Source organism: Oncorhynchus masou, chromosome 21 (assembly GCF_036934945.1).
Source record: "Oncorhynchus masou masou isolate Uvic2021 chromosome 21, UVic_Omas_1.1, whole genome shotgun sequence".
NCBI classification, from domain to species: domain Eukaryota; kingdom Metazoa; phylum Chordata; class Actinopteri; order Salmoniformes; family Salmonidae; genus Oncorhynchus; species Oncorhynchus masou.
The window spans coordinates 1,771,679-1,791,895 of record NC_088232.1 but is presented as its reverse complement, the minus strand read 5'-3'; the positions used below and the strand labels follow the sequence as shown (position 1 = coordinate 1,791,895).

Sequence of the window (20,217 nt, the reverse complement as noted above, 5' to 3'; positions counted from 1 at the left end):
TTTCCCTGGTTTTTGCACAAGTGAGACGCAACTGTCCCACCTATCCGTAAGAAGTTAACTTCTTGGATATAGGGGGCGCTATTTTAATTTTTGGATGAAAAACATTCCCGTTTTAAACAAGATATTTTGTCACGAAAAGATGCTCGAATATGCATATAATTGACAGCTTTGTCTGTGAGTGCAACAGAACTGATGTTAAAGGCGAAACCCAGATAAATATCCAATCAGGAAGTGCCGCATTTTTTGAAACCGCCTCATGCCAATGACTGTGAAGGAACTAGGAGTCAGCTTACGTTTTCCACATTTCCCCAAGGTGTCTGCAGCATTGTGACGTCTTTTTAGGCATTTCCATTGGAGAATGGCTGTAAGAGACCATATAGGGCGAGTGGACGCATGGTGTCTCCTGGAGAAAACCTTGCGTAAAATACTGAGGTAGCCATTTTTCCAATAGTTTCTTATGAGAAACCAACTGCCTCCATGGATATATTATCGAATACATATGTTAAAAACACCTTGAGGATGGATCCTAAACAACATTTGCCGTGTTTGTCGATATTATGGAGCAAATTTTGAAAAAATTTGGTGTTATAGTTTAAGTATTTTCGGTCGATTTCTCAGCCAAGCAGGATGAACAAACATGACGTTTTTCGCCTACAAAAATATTATTTTTGGAAAAAAGGAACATTTGCTATCTAACTGGGAGTCTCCTGAGTGAAAGCATCTGAAGTTCTTCAAAGGTAAATTATTTAATTTGGTTGCTTTTCTTATTTTTGTGAAAATGTTGCCTGCTGCCAGCACAGAGCATTATGCCATGCTAAACTTACACAAATGCTTGTCTAGCGTTGGCTGTAACGCATATTTTGAAAATCTGAGATGACAGTGTTGTTATCAAAAGGCTAAGCTTGTGTTTGAATATATTTATTTCATTTCATTTGCGATTTTCATGAATAGGAAACGTTGCGTTATGGTAATGCGCTTGAGGCTATGATTACGCTCCCGGATACGGGATTGCTCGTCGCTAGAGGTTAAGGGCGCGCGACCTGAAAGCTCGCTCCACTTTGTTTTTTTTGTCCGGTATTGAACACAGTTTATCCCGTGTTAAATTTTAGCGATTATTTACGTTTAAAAATATCTACAGTTGGATTAGGAAAGTTGTTTTGAAATGTTTGGATCAAGTTTACAGGTAACTATATTAGATACTTTGTAGTCATGTTGCGCGAGTTGGAACCAGTGTTTTTTTGATCAAACGTGCCAAATAAATGGACATTTTGGAGATATAACGACAGAATTTATCGACCAAAAGGACCATTTGTGATGTTTAATGGACATATTGGAGTGCCAACAGAAGAAGATCTTCAAAAGGTAAGGCATGAATTATATGGTTATTTCTGAGTTTTGTGTCACGCTGTGTCGGGTTGAAATGTGATTTTCATGTGTTTGTTTGATGGGGTGCTGTCCTCAGATAATAGCATGGTTTTCATTAGCCTTTTTGAAATCTGACACTGTGGCTAGATTAACAAGAAGTTAATCTTTAAACCGACGTATAACACTTGTAAGATTAATTAATTATTATTATTATGAGTATTTCTGTTTTTGAATTTGGCGCGCTGCTATTTCACTGGGTGTTGTCCGTTAACGGGATTGGCGCGCGAAGGGATCACTAAGAAGTTAAACAAGATATTTCCAGCCATAATACCCCTACATTGACCTCCATTTTGAATGCATGTTTTGAATGACACAGCATCATGAGTGTACATCCTGCTTTGCGCCCAGCTCTGATTAGATACACACAAGCAGAGGCTGCTGAGGGAAAGACAGCTAATAATAATAATTTCTGGAATGGAATCAAACACCTGGAAACCATGTGTTTGATGCATGAGATACCATTCCACCTATTCCGTGCCAGACATTGTCACGAGCCCGTCCTCCCCAATTAAGGTGCAACCAACCTCATTGTGATACACACATAGTTGGCCTTTCCTATGATCTGCCTCATTGAATGAAAAGGACACAGTTACCCAGCTATAGGGCCATGAATACCTCCCCATTAACCTCCAGGGATAATCTGCTTTTAAACAGTCCCCATTGATCCTCCTCAGTGACAGTAAACTGTTGTATTGGAGTTCCCATTCGATGGAGTCGTGTAGGATGTGGTGTCCTGGTATATGCCATTACATGCAACAGAGGATCCCTAATCAGCCCTCTATCAGGACTGAAAGGGCTGTTTATATGGTGATATAAATCAATCAATGGAGTGGATCATTACGAAAGCATATGACAGGAAGAAGAGCAATCCTTCTCAGGAGTTGAACATACAGTAGATGGTCTGGGTAACGGAGAACGACCTTATCATTAACAACCCATGCTCAGTGCTTTACCAACTCAAACTCATCAAAACAGCTCAGAGAGAGTGGAACAATATCGGCCTTATCAATTTATAATGAACAACAAGATATTATAGCATCTTATGTCTGAAATATTGATCTGCTAAAACTCTAAATGAGTGCTTCCTATCTCTCAACGATGGTAGGAGTTACTGTAGGCTCCATTCATTATGCTATACACATTGGTGAGATGGCTGCAGTGCCATTGGCTGCCAGGTATTTTTAAATGGTGTTTAAGCACATGGGTCATCCCTCAGAGCGTCACAGGCCTGGGCTGCTGTTAGGGTTGTGTACTGTCCTTTGAGCTAGCCTTGGTTCCATACTGTATGTGCAGTAGCCAACTCTTCTATCGTCGTCATGGTTATAGACGGGTTGGTTGTTTTGCAACAAAACCTACGCATGCACAACTATGGGGCAAAACAGATGGGGTCGGCTTAGATTGTTGATAACATGTAAGCTATATTTCGTCTTCAATGTTTACTGAAAACATACATACATTTGCACAATGAGCACGTGTTGTCTCTCAAATACATTGTTACAGTTACTAGCTAGTGAATTGTAGCCATATTAGCATAGACGTGACATCCGTCAAAACAAGACATGGTATCAAGAACAAGATAAAACTAGCTTACGATTCCCCACATGGCAGCTTCCTGTTACTGTTGCTAGCTATCTAGACATCCAGAATCACAACACACAGACTTCTGCCCCAATGAAGCGTGTGCATTGTTTGTGACGTTGTCAGCTAACCTGTCTACAAGTATATGCAGTAACCCATAGTTTCAAATGGAGCGCTGCCATAACACATTGCAAGCAGCATAATAACTAAATGCTATAGAACTGACTGTAATCGGACTGAAAGCTACAGAAAAAAAACACACTTAACATGCTCTGTGAGCGAGAACAACTGTATTGTTGGAGCCAACCCGTTTCATTCATGCATTAGCATAATCGTGTCATTTGCATATGCCTGGCAGCTCATGGACAATTTTTTTGCATAGCGTTAGAATATACAAAAAAAAAAACAGGGAGATTGGAAAGAGGAGGTTTCCCTGTGAAATCCCAGAGAGAGTCAGCCTGCATTCCACACAGCCCTGCAGCGCTCGTTTGGATTTACCACCGGCTTCCTCAGGCAAATCCCCTGTGACATCATCAGTGCGCGTCGCAGTCAAACCGCCCGCCACATTGCATTCCAAACAGCCCTTGCGAGTCGCCTGCCTGAAGCGGTCCCCAAGGACAGAGTAGGAAAGGCACTCCCTCTTTCTCGCACACCCAGTCTCTCTGCTTCATCTCTACACAAAACGGGATTCCTCCTCTCCCTGTCTAGTGCCGACAACACTAAATGTTAACGGATGAATGGAGAAAACGTCCCAGTCAACTTGCAGCTGTGTTGCATCATCATTTATTATGAAGTCTCAGCCCACAGCACTGTCAAATCTGTTTAAGCGATCCATGAAGGGATAAAGACAGACAAGGAGTCAGTAGTCTTTCTGTCACAGACATGGGACTGAATTAGTACTGGGGTGGATATCTAATGGGGCATTCCCAATGATCCATCATGCTGTAGCCTATGCTTGGCCATTTTTGAAAGAGCAGCGATGTTGAGTACCAGAGGGAGTAAGCGAGACCATCGATTCAGAGGTGATGGCTGATCTTTTCAGTCATCGCTTGTTTCTCCTCTTGTTCTGTCTGTCGTTCCATCCCTGTACTCTCTGTGGACGGCCGAGTAATAAGCGGCCAGAGTTGGACTGAAGGGGTGAATCACTGATCATGTACCTAAAACATCTCTCTGGGCTGAAAATCAAGCATAGACAGCCATTTCTGGTCCAATACTGCTGTGTATTTCAGTTTGTGCTGCAAGACTGGTTCATTGCCACACAACAAAAGCAAACAGGTGCAGATACTGAAAGTGCCTACTGTACACATTAACTGTCTTCTCTGTCAGAGAGAGAGAGAGAAATTATCCAGACCCTGCCTCTCCTCCTGATACAGAGCCTCCTCTGAGTAGAGGCTTCAGTATGTTGGGCTGGCCAGCCTGACTGTCTGAGAGGATAAGGATCATTATTTTCATGAGTCACTTCTCTGGCCCGTCCGTGAAGATTCCCGCCGGCTCTGGGAATCTGTCAGGAAAGAAGGGTCAACTGTGTTCTCTGCCAGGACAATATTCAGAGTTCAGATAGAAGGAATGGGATTTTGGGGGATACTGCTTCTATTTTCTTTAGCCTTGTCTAGCACTGAAACCTTCACTGCTGCATTAGATGTCTCAATGTCTTCTATACTTCTAAGCGAACGGTACTTCACAAAAACTGACTCCATTGACCGGCATCATGATCCTGCCGTTATCAAAGAACCACTGGCCTAACACCTCTCAGCACAGTGTCATAACCATTGCTTGTGAAATAAGAGGTCCAACCGTTAAAGCTATGTAAAAAACACAGACTGCATTTCAATCCAGATTTATCAGAAAATCCACTTATCTTTAACAACTGTGGAACCTGACTTCTAGGAAATGTTCTAAATCCACTCCCCCTTAATCCATTATGATGGAATCTTCTTCCTCAGATGAGGCTAGCAGCATTTATATCAATCTAAAACTAAAGCCCATGATGGGAAATTAAATGCATTATGTGTTCATCACTAGCACATTAGGAGTGCGTCTCAAATGGCACCCTATTCCCTATGTCGTGCACTACTTTTGACCAGGGTCCATAAGGCTCTGATCAAAAGTAGGGTGCTAAATATGGAATAGGGTGCCATTTGGGACATACTGTAGATGTCTAGATGGAAATACTAAATAGGACCAAACAGTGCTGTGAAAAAGTATTTGCCTCCTTTCTCATTATCAGATCTTCAACCGATATCTAATTTTAGGTAAAGGGAACCTGAGTGAACAAATAATACAACAATTACATACTTACTTGATTTATTTCATAAACAAAGTTATGCAACACCCAATGCCCCTGTGTGTAAAAGTAATTTCCCCCTAATAACCGGTTGTGCCACCTTTAGCTGCAATGGCTCCAACCAAATGCTTCCTATAGTTGTTAATCAGTCTCATGTCGCGTGGAGGAATTTTGGCCCACTCTCCCATGCAGAACTGCTTTAACTCAGCGACATTTACACCAATCTAAACTAAGCTGGGGGAAATGCAAAGATAAAGTCCTTGATAACTAACACTGCATAATCCTGGGCTGCTTGTTTCAAGTCCAGCCACAACATCTCAATTGGGATTAGATCTGGCCATTCCAAAACGTCATTTGTTGCTTTTTTGCCATGTAGACTTAATTGTGTGTTTTGGATCATTGTCTTGCTGCATGACCCATCTGTGCTTTAGCTCAGACAGATGGCCTGACATTCTCCTGTAGAATTCGCTGACACAGAGCAGAATTCATGGTTCCATCTATTAAGGCAAGTCGTCCAGGTCCTGAGGCAGCAAAGCATCCCCAAACCATCACCATTCTTGACCGTTGGTATAAAGTTCTTACTGTGCAATGCAATGTTTGGTTTTCACCAGGCATAATGGGACCCATGTCATCCAAAAAGTTATACGTTGGACTCATCTGTCTATAGAACATTCTTCCAAGAGTTTTGATGATCATCCAGGTGCTTCCAGGTGCTTTTTGGTAAACTTAAGTTTTGGACTCAACGTTTTGGATGAGATGGGTCCCATTATGTCTGGCCAAAACCAAACACTGTATTCCAAACAAAGCATGACGTTTGTTGATTTGGTCGGCTCTCATGGAGATACTTGTAGTGCACCATGGGGTTCGTGTTGATTAGCAATAGTATAATGGTCGAGTGCTGATACAGCTGAAACTCATAAATCATGAAGCATCTATGCTATAAATAAGACCTTTGGCCAGAAAACTCAATATGGATATCCCATCGGGTACTGATTCCCATTTCCAGAGCAGCGTTGGGTTTAACCCAACATACTCTAATATAGAGCCCCTAAAGTATCGTTATTCATTACTTGCAACATCAAGGTTGAGGGTTTGATTGCTGCATGGGCCACATATGTTGAACACAACTGTCTGTAAGCCATTTAGGAGAAGGAAAGAAATGGCTAAATAACCACATCATATACCTCAGGATTGGAGTTGAGACTCTGTGCTATAGGATGTAACCATGTTGTTGCATCTACAGAATTACTACCATCTTACCTGTTTTCCCTCCAGTGTGTAGAGCCGTTTGACCGCCCCGGAGTCCAGCTTGATGGCGTCCGTGATGTCGGTCAGCACCTGTTCGAAGGAGTGGGCCGTCTTCTTATTCAGCAGGATCCTCACAGCCTTCCTGGGTTTGACCCCGCTGCGGATGACCGTCACCAGCTTGGGCTTGATGAAGTCTCTGGTGCCCAGGCTGGCCTCACTACGCTGCAGCTCGCCCTTTACCAGGGTGCTGAGGGAGGACAGGGAGCGGGACTGGCCGGCCTTGATGCCCACTGACCAGTTAGGGTTAACGTTCTTGGTATAGTCCACTCGGCGGTAGGGCTCGTTGGAGGCACACACGTAGCTCTCACCTAAAGGGAGCAAGAGGGGAAAACTAGTTAGAATTTAAGCTTCTTTAAAATTAAAAAAATATATATATTTATATATACACACACACCCACATACAGTGGGGCAAAAAAGAATTTAGTCAGCAACCAATTGTGCAAGTTCTGCCACTTAAAAAGATGAGGCCTGTAATTTTCATTATAAGTACACTTCAACTATGACAGACATAATGAGAAAAAAATTATCCAGAAAATCACATTGTAGGATTTTTAATGAATTTATTTGTAAATTATGGTGGAAAATAAGTATTTGGTCAATAACAAAAGTTTATCTCAATACGTTGTTATATACCCTTCGTTGGCAATGACAGAGGTCAAACATTTTCTGTAAGTCTTCACAAGGTTTTCACACACTGTTTCTGGTATTTTGGCCCATTCCTCCATGCAGATCTCCTCTAGAACAATGATGTTTTGGGGCTGTTGCTGGGCAACACAGACTTTCAACTCCCTCCAAAGATTTTCTATGGGGTTGAGATCTGGAGCCTGGCTAGGCCACTCCAGGACCTTGAAATGCTTCTTACGAAGGCACTCCTTCGGTGCCTGGGCGGTGTGTTTGGGATCATTGTTATGCTGAAAGACCCAGCCACGTTTCATCTTCAATGCCCTTGCTGATGGAAGGAGGTTTTCACTCAAAATCGCACGACATGGCCCCATTCATTCTTTCCTTTACACGGATCAGTCGTCCTGGTCCCTTTGCAGAAAAACAGCCCCAAAGCATGATGTTTCTACCCCCATGCTTCACAGTAGGTATGGTGTTCTCGGATGCAACTCAGCATTCGTTGTCCTCCAAAAACGACGAGTTGAGTTTTTACCAAAAAGTTCCATTTTGGTTTTATCTGACCATATGACATTCTCCCAATCTTCTTCTGGATCATCCAAATGCTCTCTAGCAAGCTTCAGATGGGCCTGGACATGTACTGGCTTAAGCAGGGGACACGTCTGGCACTGCAGTCCCTGGGCGGCGTAGTGTGTTACTGATGGTAGGCTTTGTAACTTTGGTCCCAGCTCTCTGCAGGCCATTCCCTAGGTCTCCCTGTGTGGTTCTGGGATTTTTGCTCACCGTTCTTGTGATCATTTTGACCCCATGGTGTGAGATCTTGCGTGGAGCCCCAGATTGAGGGAGATTATCAGTGGTCTTGTAAACTGCTTACCTATTGCAGATTCAGTCTTCCCAGCCTGGTGCAGGTCTACAATTTTGTTTCTGGTGTCCTTTGACAGCTCTTTGGTCTTGGCCAAAGTGGAGTTTGGAGTGTGACTGTTTGAGGTTGTGGACAAGTTCAAACGGGTGCCATTAATACAGGTAACAAGTGGAGGACAGAGGAGCCTCTTAAAGAAGAAGTTACAGGTCTGTGAGAGCCAGAAATCTTGCTTGTTTGTAGGTGACCAAATAATTATTTTCCACCATAATTTGCAAATAAATTCATTAAAAATCCTACAATGTGATTTTCTGGATTTTTCTTTCTCGTTTTGTCTGTCATAGTTGAAGTGTACCTATGATGAAAATTACCGGCCTCTCATCTTTTTAAGTGGGAGAACTGGCACAATTGGTGGCTGACTAAATACTTTTTTGCCCCACTGTAGTTCAAAAAAATAAAAGGGAACACTTAAACAACACAATGTAACTCCAAGTCAATCACACTTCTGTGAAATCAAACTGTGCACTTAGGAAGCAACACTGATTGACAATCAATTTCACATGCTGTTGTGCAAATGGAATAGACAACAGGTGGAAATTATAGGCAATTAGCAAGACACCCCCAATAAAGGAGTGGTTCTGCAGGTGGTGACCACAGACCACTTCTCAGTTCCTATGCTTCCTGGCTGATGTTTTGATCACTCTTGAATGCTGGCGGTTGCTTTCACTCTAGTGGTAGCATGAGACGGAGTCTACAACCCACACAATTGGCTCAGGTAGTGCAGCTCATCCAGGATGGCACATCAATGCGAGCTGTGGCAAGAAGGTTTGCTGTGTCTGTCAGCGTAGTGTCCAGAGCATGGAGGCGCTACCAGGAGACAGGCCAGTACATCAGGAGACGTGGAGGAGGCCGGAGGAGGGCAACAACCCAGCAGCAGGACCTCTACCTCCGCCTTTGTGCAAGGAGCAGCACTGCCAGAGCACCGCAAAATGACCTCCAGCAAGGCCATGAATGTGCATGTGTCTGCTCAAACGGTCAGAAACAGACTCTATGAGGGCCCGACGTCCACAGGTGGGGGTTGTGCTTACAGCCCAACACCGTGCAGGACGTTTGGCATTTGCCAGAGAACACCAAGATTGGCAAATTCGCCACTGGCGCCCTGTGCTCTTCACAGATGAAAGCAGGTTCACACTGAGCACATGTGACAGACGTGACAGAGTCTGGAGACGCCGAGGAGAACGTTCTGCTGCCTGCAACATCCTCCAGCATGACCGGTTTGAGGGTGGGTCTGTCATGGTGTGGGGTGGCATTTCTTTGCGGGGCCGCACAGCCCTCCATGTGCTCGCCAGAGGTAGCCTGACTGCCATTAGGTACCGAGATGAGATCCTCAGACCCCTTGTGAGACCATATGCTGGTGCGGTTGGCCCTGGGTTCCTCCTAATGCAAGACAATGCTAGACCTCATGTGGCTGGAGTGTGTCAGCAGTTCCTGCAAGAGGAAGGCATTGATGCTATGGACTGGCCCGCCCGTTCCCCAGACCTGAATCCAATTGAGCACATCACGTCTCGCTCCATCCACCAACGCCACGTTGCACCACAGACTGTCCAGGAGTTGGCGGATGCTTTATTCCAGGTCTGGGAGGAGATCCCTCAAGAGACCATCCGCCACCTCATCAGGAGCATGCCCAGGCGTTGTAGGGAGGTCATACAGGCACGTGGAGGCCACATACACTACTGAGCCTCATTTTGACCTGTTTTAAGGACATTACATCAAAGTTGGATCAGCCTGTAGTGTGGTTTTCCACTGTAATTTTGAGTGTGACTCCAAATCCAGACCTCCATGGGTTGATAAATTTGATTTCCATTGATAATTTGTGTGATTTTGTTGTCAGCACATTCAACTATGTAAAGAAAGAAGTATTTTAATAAGAATATTTAATTCATTCAGATCTATTTTAGTGTTCCCTTTATTTTTTTGAGCAGTATATATGCAGCATCACCAGAGAGGTTAGCGGACCCTTATATATATATATATATATATATATAATAAAAATTGTTGAATCAACAGTTTATAAAAACTGATATCAAGTCAAATCCATCAACTGCTTATCAAATGTAGGGCAATTTAGTTATTGAAGCTACAGTAATCAACTCCATCGCATTTTCCAGCTCTGAATGATACTTTACAACTGTCAATGAATAACCATTCATTCTAAATGACTAAAGGAGTGTTAATTAGCCACATGACGTGGAAAGTAACTAGTCGGCTTGACTGTGGATGACAAGGAGTTAAGGTTCCCCAGTGGAAACAAAAGCCCCATTGAGACGGAGGCCAGCCAGTCAGTGTAACTCAGCCCTCTCTGTGAGCTCTCTCGGCCTGCCACATTGGATGCTCTCCAAAACTAAGTCTTTTCCTTTTCCTTGCCCACATTCCATTGTAACAGTTAGCAAATGTGTTTGTGTTTCCCCTCAAGTCAAGGCCAGATTAATTTGACGACTCAAAAGGCTGATAAATGGAACCACAATAAGGGAAAGAGGAAGATGTGAGGGTGGGTGATTGTGTTTGAAGGTGGTTTGTGGGAGGACAACACATGCAGGATTTTTATTTTCACATTCTGGGCATGGCTAACCTCTAATCATTCATCATGGATTTTACTGTTTGTCACAACACTAATGAAACCACAGAATGGCACACTGTAGCAGCATGTAATATGCTACGCATGCAACTAAGTGAACCCATTTTGCTGCCTTTGATGTCCTTGCTCTGTCACGACATAACGCTATACTTGCGTATCTGGGCTTTTACCAGCTCAAGGCACCGATCGCTGACAACATGACTGAACTAAGAAAGGTGAGAAAACGTTATTATATGTAAGAGATAGAGATGTGATGCTAAATCACACTAAATGAACTAAGGTGAGAAAACATTGTTATTGTTTGTACAAGAGGGAGAGAGGGGAATCTAAAGGACCTGAAGGGGAACGAACAATGAATGAACAGAATCTATCCATCTAGAACCGTATAGAAAGCTTACAGAAGCTAAGGTAAATTTGAGTTTTTTTCCTAATGCAGTCAACCTTGCTCTTATTATTTGATAACCAAAACATCCTATTCTCAGCAGTCAGTCATCCAGGAACAGGAAGACAACAGTGAAGGAGTCACCGTGGAGACAGAAGAACAGCTTGCTTAAATAAAGGTGTCATCCGTCAGGGAAAGGAGTCATTTGCGAGAGTGGTGTGAAGACGATGTCTAACCCTCCAGAATAGCTCAATACACAGCATTATTTTCAAGACCCACGACTGAAAAAAATGAAGATCCTTTGGTCATAAGATCACCAACACCCCGCTGAGATCAACCTAAACCAGGACCATCGACATGAGGTTAATATCAATCTGTTATCTTCTCAACTACAACTCTACCTTTTCATGTTGGACATTTCAGTATTATCTACTGCTCTTCTCACGGTTCCTCTCATTTGCGTTAAGACAAAGAAAAAGGGATGGAAAGGAGGAGGAAGAGACTTCTGAGACGGCGAGTCCCACGACGCCTGGATTTATTCATCTACCAATTAACCAAAGGCTAATTAACGACGCTAGGCCACAGCTGGGGGACCCGAACAGATGAAAACGATGACACCAAATGAGACCCGGAGCCATCATCAATTCAGATCAGAAAGCCTGGAGAAACAGAGGTGGCCTTCTGAAGGGGGCTCTGGGGTGACAGTCCCTAACACCTCTGGGGATGAGAGGGGGGTCTCAGGTGCAGCATCACCAGAGAGGTTAGCGGACCCTGGGTGGGTGATACCCTTCAGTGACCCTACAGCAGGGCCTCGTGTGGACAACAGCTGAGAATCACAGCCCCTTAAACAGCTCCCTAACCAAACATCAGCTGGTCACTATGGAGGAGAGGGGGCAGATCCATCACTGTGTGCGCTGATCCCTCACTGAGCAAATACACACAGATGCCATCACTCAGTGGGGTAAGTGAGAGGTCATGGATTGAGAATGTGTTTGTCTGATGTTGTCCCTAACACTATGGTGTCATCTAAACAAGCAATGTTTTCCAATGATTGAAGTCTGATGTTGAATCAATCAGCTTATTACATACATTGGGATCTCATCAAAGGACCGACTCGGGATCAGGTGCATCATAATTCACCAGTGGGTTGAAGATATCCCTCTAGTGGTGTGGGGGCTGTGCTTTGGCAAAGTGGGTGGGTTTATATCCTTCCTGGTTGGGCCTGTCGGGGGTTATCGTCGGTCGGGGCCACAGTGTCTCCCGACCCCTCCTGTCTCAGCCTCCAGTATAGTTTGTGTCGGGGGGCTAGGGTCAGTCTGTTATATCTGGAGAATTTCTCCTGTCTTATCCAGTGTCCTGTGTGAATTTAAGTTCTCTCTCTCACTCTGAATGATCGGCTGTGAAAAGTCAACTGACATTTACTACCGAGGTGCTGACCTGTTGCACCCTCTACAACCACTGAATATTATTATTTTTTGACCCTGCTGGTCATCTATGAACTAGAGGTCGACCGATTATGATTTTTAAACGTCGATACCGATTATTGGAGGACCTCCCAAAAAAGCCAATACCGATTAAATCGGCCGATTTATTTATTTTTACATTTATTTGTAATAATGACAATTACAACAATGCTGAACACTTATTTTAACTTAATATAATACATCAATAAAATCAATTTAGCTTCAAATAAATAATAAAACATGTTCAATTTGGTTTAAATAATGCAAAAACAAAGTGTTGGAGAAGAAAGTAAAAGTGCAATATGTGCCATGTAAAAAAGCTAATGTTTAAGTTCCTTGCTCAGAACATGAGAACAATTTGAAATCTGGTGGCTCCTTTTAACATGAGTCTTCAATATTCCCAGGTAAGAAGGTTTAGGTTCTAGTTATTATAGGACTATTTCTCTCTATACCATTTGTATTTCATATACCTTTGACTATTGGATGTTCTTATAGGCACTTTAGTATTGCCAGTGTAACAGTATAGCTTCCGTCCTTCTCCTTGCCCCTACCTGGGCTTGAACCAGGAACACATCGACAACAGCCACCCTCGAAGCATTGTTACCCATCGCTCTACAAAAGCCAAGGGGAACAATTACTCCGAGTCTCAGAGCGAGTGACGTCACCGATTGAACCGCTATTAGCGCGCACCCCGCTAACTAGCTAGCCATTTCACATTGGTTACACCGGCCTAATCTCGGGAGATGATAGGCTTCAAGTCATAAACAGCTCAATGCTTGAAGCATTGCGAAGAGCTGCTGACAAAACGCACTAAAGTACTGTTTGAATGTATGCTTACGAGCCTGCTGGTGCCTACCGTCGCTCAGTCAGACTGCTCTATCAAATCATAGACTTAATTATAACATAATAACACATTGTTATTTACATTGTACAACCTTCAATGTTATGTCATAATTATGTATAATTCTGGCAAATTAAGTACGGTCTTTGTTAGGAATAAATGGACTTCACACAGTTCGCAACGAGCCAGGTGGCCCAAACTGCTGCATATACCCTGACTGCTTGCACAGAACGCAAGAGAAGTGACACAATTTCCCTAATTATAAGAAATTCATGTTAGCAGGCAATATTAACTAAATATGCAGGTTAGAAAAATATATACTTGTGTATTGATTTTAAAGAAAGGCATTGATATTTATGGTTAGGTTTGGTGAAACGACAGTGCTAAATCATCACCCGTTTGGCGAAGTAGGGCTGTGATTCGATGAGAAATTAACAGGCACCGCATCAATTATATACAACGCAGGACACGCTAGATAAACTAGTAATATCAACCATGTGTAGTTAATCTCTAGTTATGTGAAGATTGTTTTTTATAAGTTTAATGCTAGCTAACAACTTACCTAGGCTTTTGCTGCCCTCGCGTAACAGGTAGTCAGCTTGCCACGCAGGCTCCTCGTGGAGTGCTATGTAAAGCATGTGGTTAGAGCGTTGGACTAGTAACCGGAAGGTTGCAAAAACGAATGAAAAGTTTTTTTTAAATGGATAAAAATCGGCCAAATAGGTGTCCAAACATTTGACCGATTTCCGATTAATTGGTCGATCTCAAGTTTGAACATCTTGGCCATGTAGTGTTATAATCTCCACCCGGCACAGCCAGAAGAGGACTGGCCACCCCTCAGAGCCTGGTTCCTCTCTATGTTCCTGCCTTTCTAGGGAGGTTTTCCTAGCCACTGTGCTTCTACATCTGCATTGCTTGCTGTTTGGGGTGTTAGCCGATGTCACAAACCCAGCCTGAGGTAAAAAGGGCTTTATAATTACATTTAATTTGATTGAAAGTGCTCCTCAAATGGCACACAATCGGTGTAGCATAAGACCACTATTGTGGTTTGGCTTGGTTTGAATCCAATCCAATGCCTCACTGTCATGTCAATAAGCACACTACAGCAGAGAGTGTGGTGGATGTCACAGGGTAATCCCATCCATCGTCCAGTGATCACATATGAATGAATGGGGCTTGATGAGGTTCACACAACAGGCCAGGCTGGGCCAGTAGTCCTCAATCAATGGGGCTGGGAGCACACACACACGCAAATCCATTTGATGGCTGAGTACACAAAGACAAGACTCTGGTGTTCGGCCTCCAACATCTCCAGTCAAAAGGCCTCATTCACAGCCAGGCCAAGACAATCCTCTGACGGATTGACTGCATTCCTCCTGTCTCTGTGACCTGACCCCTGACAACAGCCGTGTCCTATTTCTCCATATCACAGCAGGAGGACAAGGGGACAGCCATCGAGGGTACAGCCGCAACCCACTAACATAAGTTACTGAGGAGGCTACGATAATTAGGACTTATCATCCCGACCAATGGCGTCTCTACAGTAAAGAGGGGACTTCTTGAGTGGAACCCAACCTGTGTACTGTTTATGGAATGACTTGAGTCTAGTCATTGTTTTACAGTAGAAAGAATGGAATGGTTAGAGGGGTTCCAAAATAAACTTGGCACCATATCAAATGTCCAATAGGATTGGCTTAAGAGCTCAAACTCTACTCCTATAATAAGGTAAAACCTACACGGAACTCTTCATTAGCCACAGTACCTAGTGTATGACCTCACAGGCCACTATACCTACTGCAGTATAAACCCAAATACCCCCAAGATGAGAACAACAACAAGTTTTGACAGCCAGAGAAAGTGAGTTGGCCCACTTTCCTTTCAAATCGGAGCAGAGAAAGTGTGATGCCTGCCGGGAGGATTCCATCTTCCACTCTGAATGGTTACTTGGCAGAAAACAGGCATTACATCCAGAGGTGAGGCAGAAGTAGTAGGCCTGGCTATGTGTTGGTGCCAGTCCATCTTCTACCACACTCACTGTCTCACGGCAGTACCCATTCTCCTTCCTGCCAGCCCAACCAGAAGTGATGCAATGTGTCTCCCAGCCACGGGATTGGGCTCTGACCTAAATCTACCACCCCCTCCTCTCTGGGGACATGGGCGGAGGAACGAGTGCAGAGGCTTATATTTGGAAGGAGGAAGGAAGGATGTCAGCTGAGAATATACGGGGAGGAGAGAGGGGTCAGGAGAAAAGGACAGCAGTGAAGTAAAGACAAATCACAGCCTATAGCTGGAGGTGCTGACTAACGGGAGTCAGGAGATAAGCTGCAGTATACAAATGAAAAGACAAGTCCCACACATCTCTCTTTGCTGTGGATTGATTTGAATATGACAGAGCTACCATGGTGCGATAACCGTAACCTTTCACACTAAAACAGGATCGTAGAGAGGTCACAGGTCAGACAGCAGAACTCAACACAAAGATGAACGTATTACCCAGACACCGGCCACTGTCACTGTTGCAGCCTGCGACACAGAGAAGTTCACACACAGACAGAACCACTGTGTAGCAGTGGAGGCTGGTGGGAGGAGCTATACGAGGACGGGTTCATTTTAATGGCTGGAATGGAATCAATGGCACAAAGTCAAACATGTGGTTTCCATACGTTTGATATCGCTCCTTTGATTCCAGTCATTAAAATGAGCCTTTCCTCCTATAGCTCCTCCCACCAGCCCCCATTGCGGTGTAGGTCTATATATAGCAAATCTGCCGAGTAGGGAGAGAGCTCTAATGTAAAGTAAAGAAGGTCATGTTGAAATTTCTCAACCTTTGCATACATTTCTTGAATAATACTCACACACTTACTGAATTAATTTGCCTTTAGTTGTGTAGGGTCCAGTTGGGACAATATACATGATTCTTTATTAAGCATTCCTATGAAATGACTGAGATAATAAGTCATGTTGTAATATAATAATGGTATGACCTGACCATTGGAGGTAGTTGTACATATCTTATTTGGTCTATAAGTACAGTTATAATAACAGCTTCCTCTACACCTCAATGTTGACCTTTTCCATTCTCCTCCCTCATCATGTTCAAAGTGAACAGATCATTGGCAGAGGTATGAAGGGGGTGCAGAGGGGGACACGTCCATCTTTTATGCCCAGAGGGTGAAAAATCACTCTAAGGACGGTTTTAACAGCCAATGAAGCACAGAACACTGGCCAGAGCACACACTAACACACACTGCTCTAAGATCAATGGAGGAGCGATGTACATTCATGAATACTGTGCTGCCTACTACAACGGATCTCTCTCTCTCTCTGAGACCAAGGCGCAGCGTGATAAGAATACATTCTTCTATAATAAACGAAGAACACTTAAAACTAACAAAACTGACGTGAAGCTATGATAAACCAAGTGCTGACATGCAACTACACAGACAATAACCCACAAAACCAAAATGGAAAAATGGCAACCTAAATAGGATCCCCAATCAGAGACAACGATAAACAGCTGTCTCTGATTGGGAACCAATTCAGGCCACCATAGACCTTGACATACTAAAACCCCATAGATATACAAAAACTAAACCAACCACCCTTGTCACACGCTGACCTAACCAAAATAATAAAGAAAACAAAGATAAGTAAGGTCAGGGAGTGACACAATGATGGCTGCACACTACTACTGGGTCATGTGTGTCACAACTGCTTAACCAAAAAGGAAGACCTGCTTATTCAAGAGAGACTAATGATCTCAAGATTAGCAGACATCCAGTGTGACTTACAGTAATGAGTGCATACACTTTCCATACTGAATCAAACGCACTACCCTGGTGCTTGCTCCATGCTCTACCAACTGAGCCACACGTGACATCATCTACCCTAGAGTTTGAGAGGCATGTCCACAACTGACTACATGGGTTACAATTGCATTACAGTAGTAACCTGTTTACGGTATTTACATATGACTTTACTGTAAAATGCCTAAGAGAGGACAATCTCTACATGGCATATACTCTATAGGGCTGAATCCTACTAAGGAGGCTATAATGTAGTATAATTAAAATCACTTTATTGGTCAATTGCACACAAGGTCCAACCGAAATGTGACTTCCGCTTTTAACCCAGCCCATCAGAAAGACACATACATACAGGTTTTGGAGAGGTGCCCAGGAGGTAGCCCCTCCGCACCCGTGAGTTGTTGTTGAGGGGGTTAAGTGCCTTGCTCAAGGGCACCATTACAGGCAATTGCATCTAGGATTTGATATCAGCAACCCTCTAGTTGCCAGCTCACTTCCTAACAGATTTTTCCGTTCGGACCCAGGATCTGAACTGGCAACCCTCTGGTTGCTGGCTGGCCTCTAACAGCTAGGCTACCTGCTGCCCAATGAGGCTATAATGTAGTATAATCAGGCTATAATGTAGTATAATGAGGCTATTAATAATTGCTTTATTATACTACATAATAGCCTCATTATACCACATTGTAGACGTATTATACTACATTATCATATAATAGCATAACTACATTATAACCTTATTATACTACTATATCACATAATGTAGTGGAATAGGATATAATGTAGTATAATAGGCTATAATGTAGTATAATAAGCCTATAATGCAGCATTAGCTAGTCTTCTTCGTAAGGGGAATGCTGATAGCAGAATACACCTGCATATGTATGAACAAGGAGTCAATGTAAAACAGCTGGTGGAACTCTGATGACAAGCAGTATCTTGGCCAGGTCGCAGTTGTAAATAAGAACTTGTTCTCAACTAGCCTACCTGGTTAAATAAAGGTTAAATAAAAAATGTAAAAAATGAAATGGTTTATAAGATTGTATGATGAAACCTGAGAGATAGGAGCGTCTGGTGAAATCTAATAATGAGTACCTTGGATCAATCAGCTCATTCATCAATATGCGCGAGTATTGATCTCTACATTATTTATTATGTAATTTGTAGGACTGGGCTGTGTGTGTGGGGAGGGGGCCGGTGGTGACTGCGTGTCCTTACCCTCCACTAACTCGTCCAGGCTGCTAATCTTCTTGCTGCCGTCCACGGTGTAGATGCTCCGGACACCTTGAGGCAGGTTGACGTTGTCCGAGAGAGACCGGGTAAGCTCCATAAGCAGGGCGTCCAAGGACCTAAAACGGTCGTTGGACACGGCATATACCAAACCCTTGAAGTATTTGTCCCCATTTCGGTAGAACCGCACTTTTTTGGCTTTCTTCTCGGAGGTGAGCGACTGGAGTGTGCGCGTTCGGTAAAAGCTACAGTGCGCGCTGTGCGCCGGGCTGGGCACGAGACCGTTGCCTCTGGAGCCTGACTGGGATCCCGAGCCGTTAGCCCTTGATGAACGGTGCGTTTTGTCCCGTTCCTCAAAGTGTTCCCATTCAATACTTCTGCTGAGCGACATGTTCGATCTGTTAATGTTTTGATTTATCCGCAGTAGAAAACAATAGCAGATGGACAACAGGGCTTGCTCGGAGAAGCCAACGCGTTCCCAAAGACAGCTGTCAAACAACGCTTTGGCAATCAGTGATACAGTAATCGAGAGGGCCGTGTACTTGTAGGCTAGTTCCTCCTTGCGCCGTCAAGATACAATGTTGACATTTTCCGGGGATACAGTCCGCTGTTAATATAACTAGGGGTACAGTAGCCTGAGTTACGGCTACAATCTTACCTTGTCAATAGGCTGCACAATACACTCTCGGTTATTGAAATACCAAAGGCTAAAAGAAAAGGATTGCTCCAAAACTCAATGTTCACGAAAATTCACCGGCAAATTTAAATTAATACCAGGTGCAGAGAGCCTCGACTTGATTGACAGTCGACTGATGCAACCGCTAGTTTACCAATGAATGGAGCCGCACAGGAAAACACTCGATTCCAAGCTATAAAAATGTATCCGGTAGAAAACACAAAAGGGAAAAACAAATTCCATTTAGCACAAATACATTGCATGTAAAGCCGGTGTCCAAAATCCACAGAATCTAACAAAGCCGCATGCTTGCTACAGAAACCGCAAGCCTCCTCCTCTTCTCACATCCTTTCTCAGGCGGACGAACCGTTAAACACTAACACTGTAGCACGAGAGGCCACCCCAGTCTTGTCATCCAATTCAACGAGGGAGGGAATGCTGCTTCCCCTCAGGGTCCTAACGGTAGTCCCTGTCCAATTGTTCAGCAAGTGGTGTATTTTCTGAAAGATGCCATTTGGCCCCCAAATTTGAACTTATTTGTTATGTCATTATTTCTGATGTGCCATTTAGGCATTTATTAGGCAATACCATTCCCTCGAAAAGCTAAAGGAAAAATTATAAAGACAAATAGGTGCTAATGGCCAAATCCAGCCACTCTCGTGGGTTTGAAAGTTAAGAAGCAGCTTATGGCTTCATCAGGGTGTCTGACACAGAGTGAGACACCCTGATTAAGTATTTGTTAGCATAGTATTTTATTAGGATACTGAACTACACAAATAAGTGTAAGCCGATGCGCCTACTTGGTGTATTTTAATGATGTCTTAGCCCACACATTAAAGGCTTATTAACTTTCAAACCCACAAGAGTGTTTGGATTTTGATATGTCATTTAGCACCTAATTTGTGGTTATAATTCTTCCTTCAGCTTTTCAATTACGCTTCCCCCCCCCCCCCCCCACCCCCAAGAGCACCTGTGGTTGTTTTGGAATAACTGAAGCACTCCTCCTACTTATTTTCCTCAAGAATACTATTCCCCCATTGACATAAGTCAGTGCTCTTTAAAGGTTATAGACTCAAGCAATACATTGGACATAACACATCTCATCTATACTG

General features: G+C 43.6%; 1 protein-coding gene across 4 annotated transcripts in view; it reads right to left on the bottom strand.

The window, feature by feature from the left end:
- Positions 1–19,477, bottom strand: part of LOC135507578 (serine/threonine-protein kinase DCLK2-like) — a 109,385-nt gene extending 89,908 nt beyond the window's left edge. For all 4 annotated transcript variants that reach the window (XR_010450674.1, XM_064927101.1, XM_064927102.1 and 1 more), the window contains exons 1-2: positions 18,418–19,477; positions 6,548–6,903 (exon numbers count right to left, since the gene is read on the bottom strand). Coding sequence is in view for 3 of the 4 variants with exons in the window: in XM_064927101.1 (XP_064783173.1) it covers positions 6,548–6,903; positions 18,418–18,820 (759 nt within the window). In the remaining variant the exon portion in view is untranslated. The remainder of the gene's footprint in view (positions 1–6,547; positions 6,904–18,417) is intronic.
- Between the last annotated feature and the right edge of the window lie 740 nt (positions 19,478–20,217).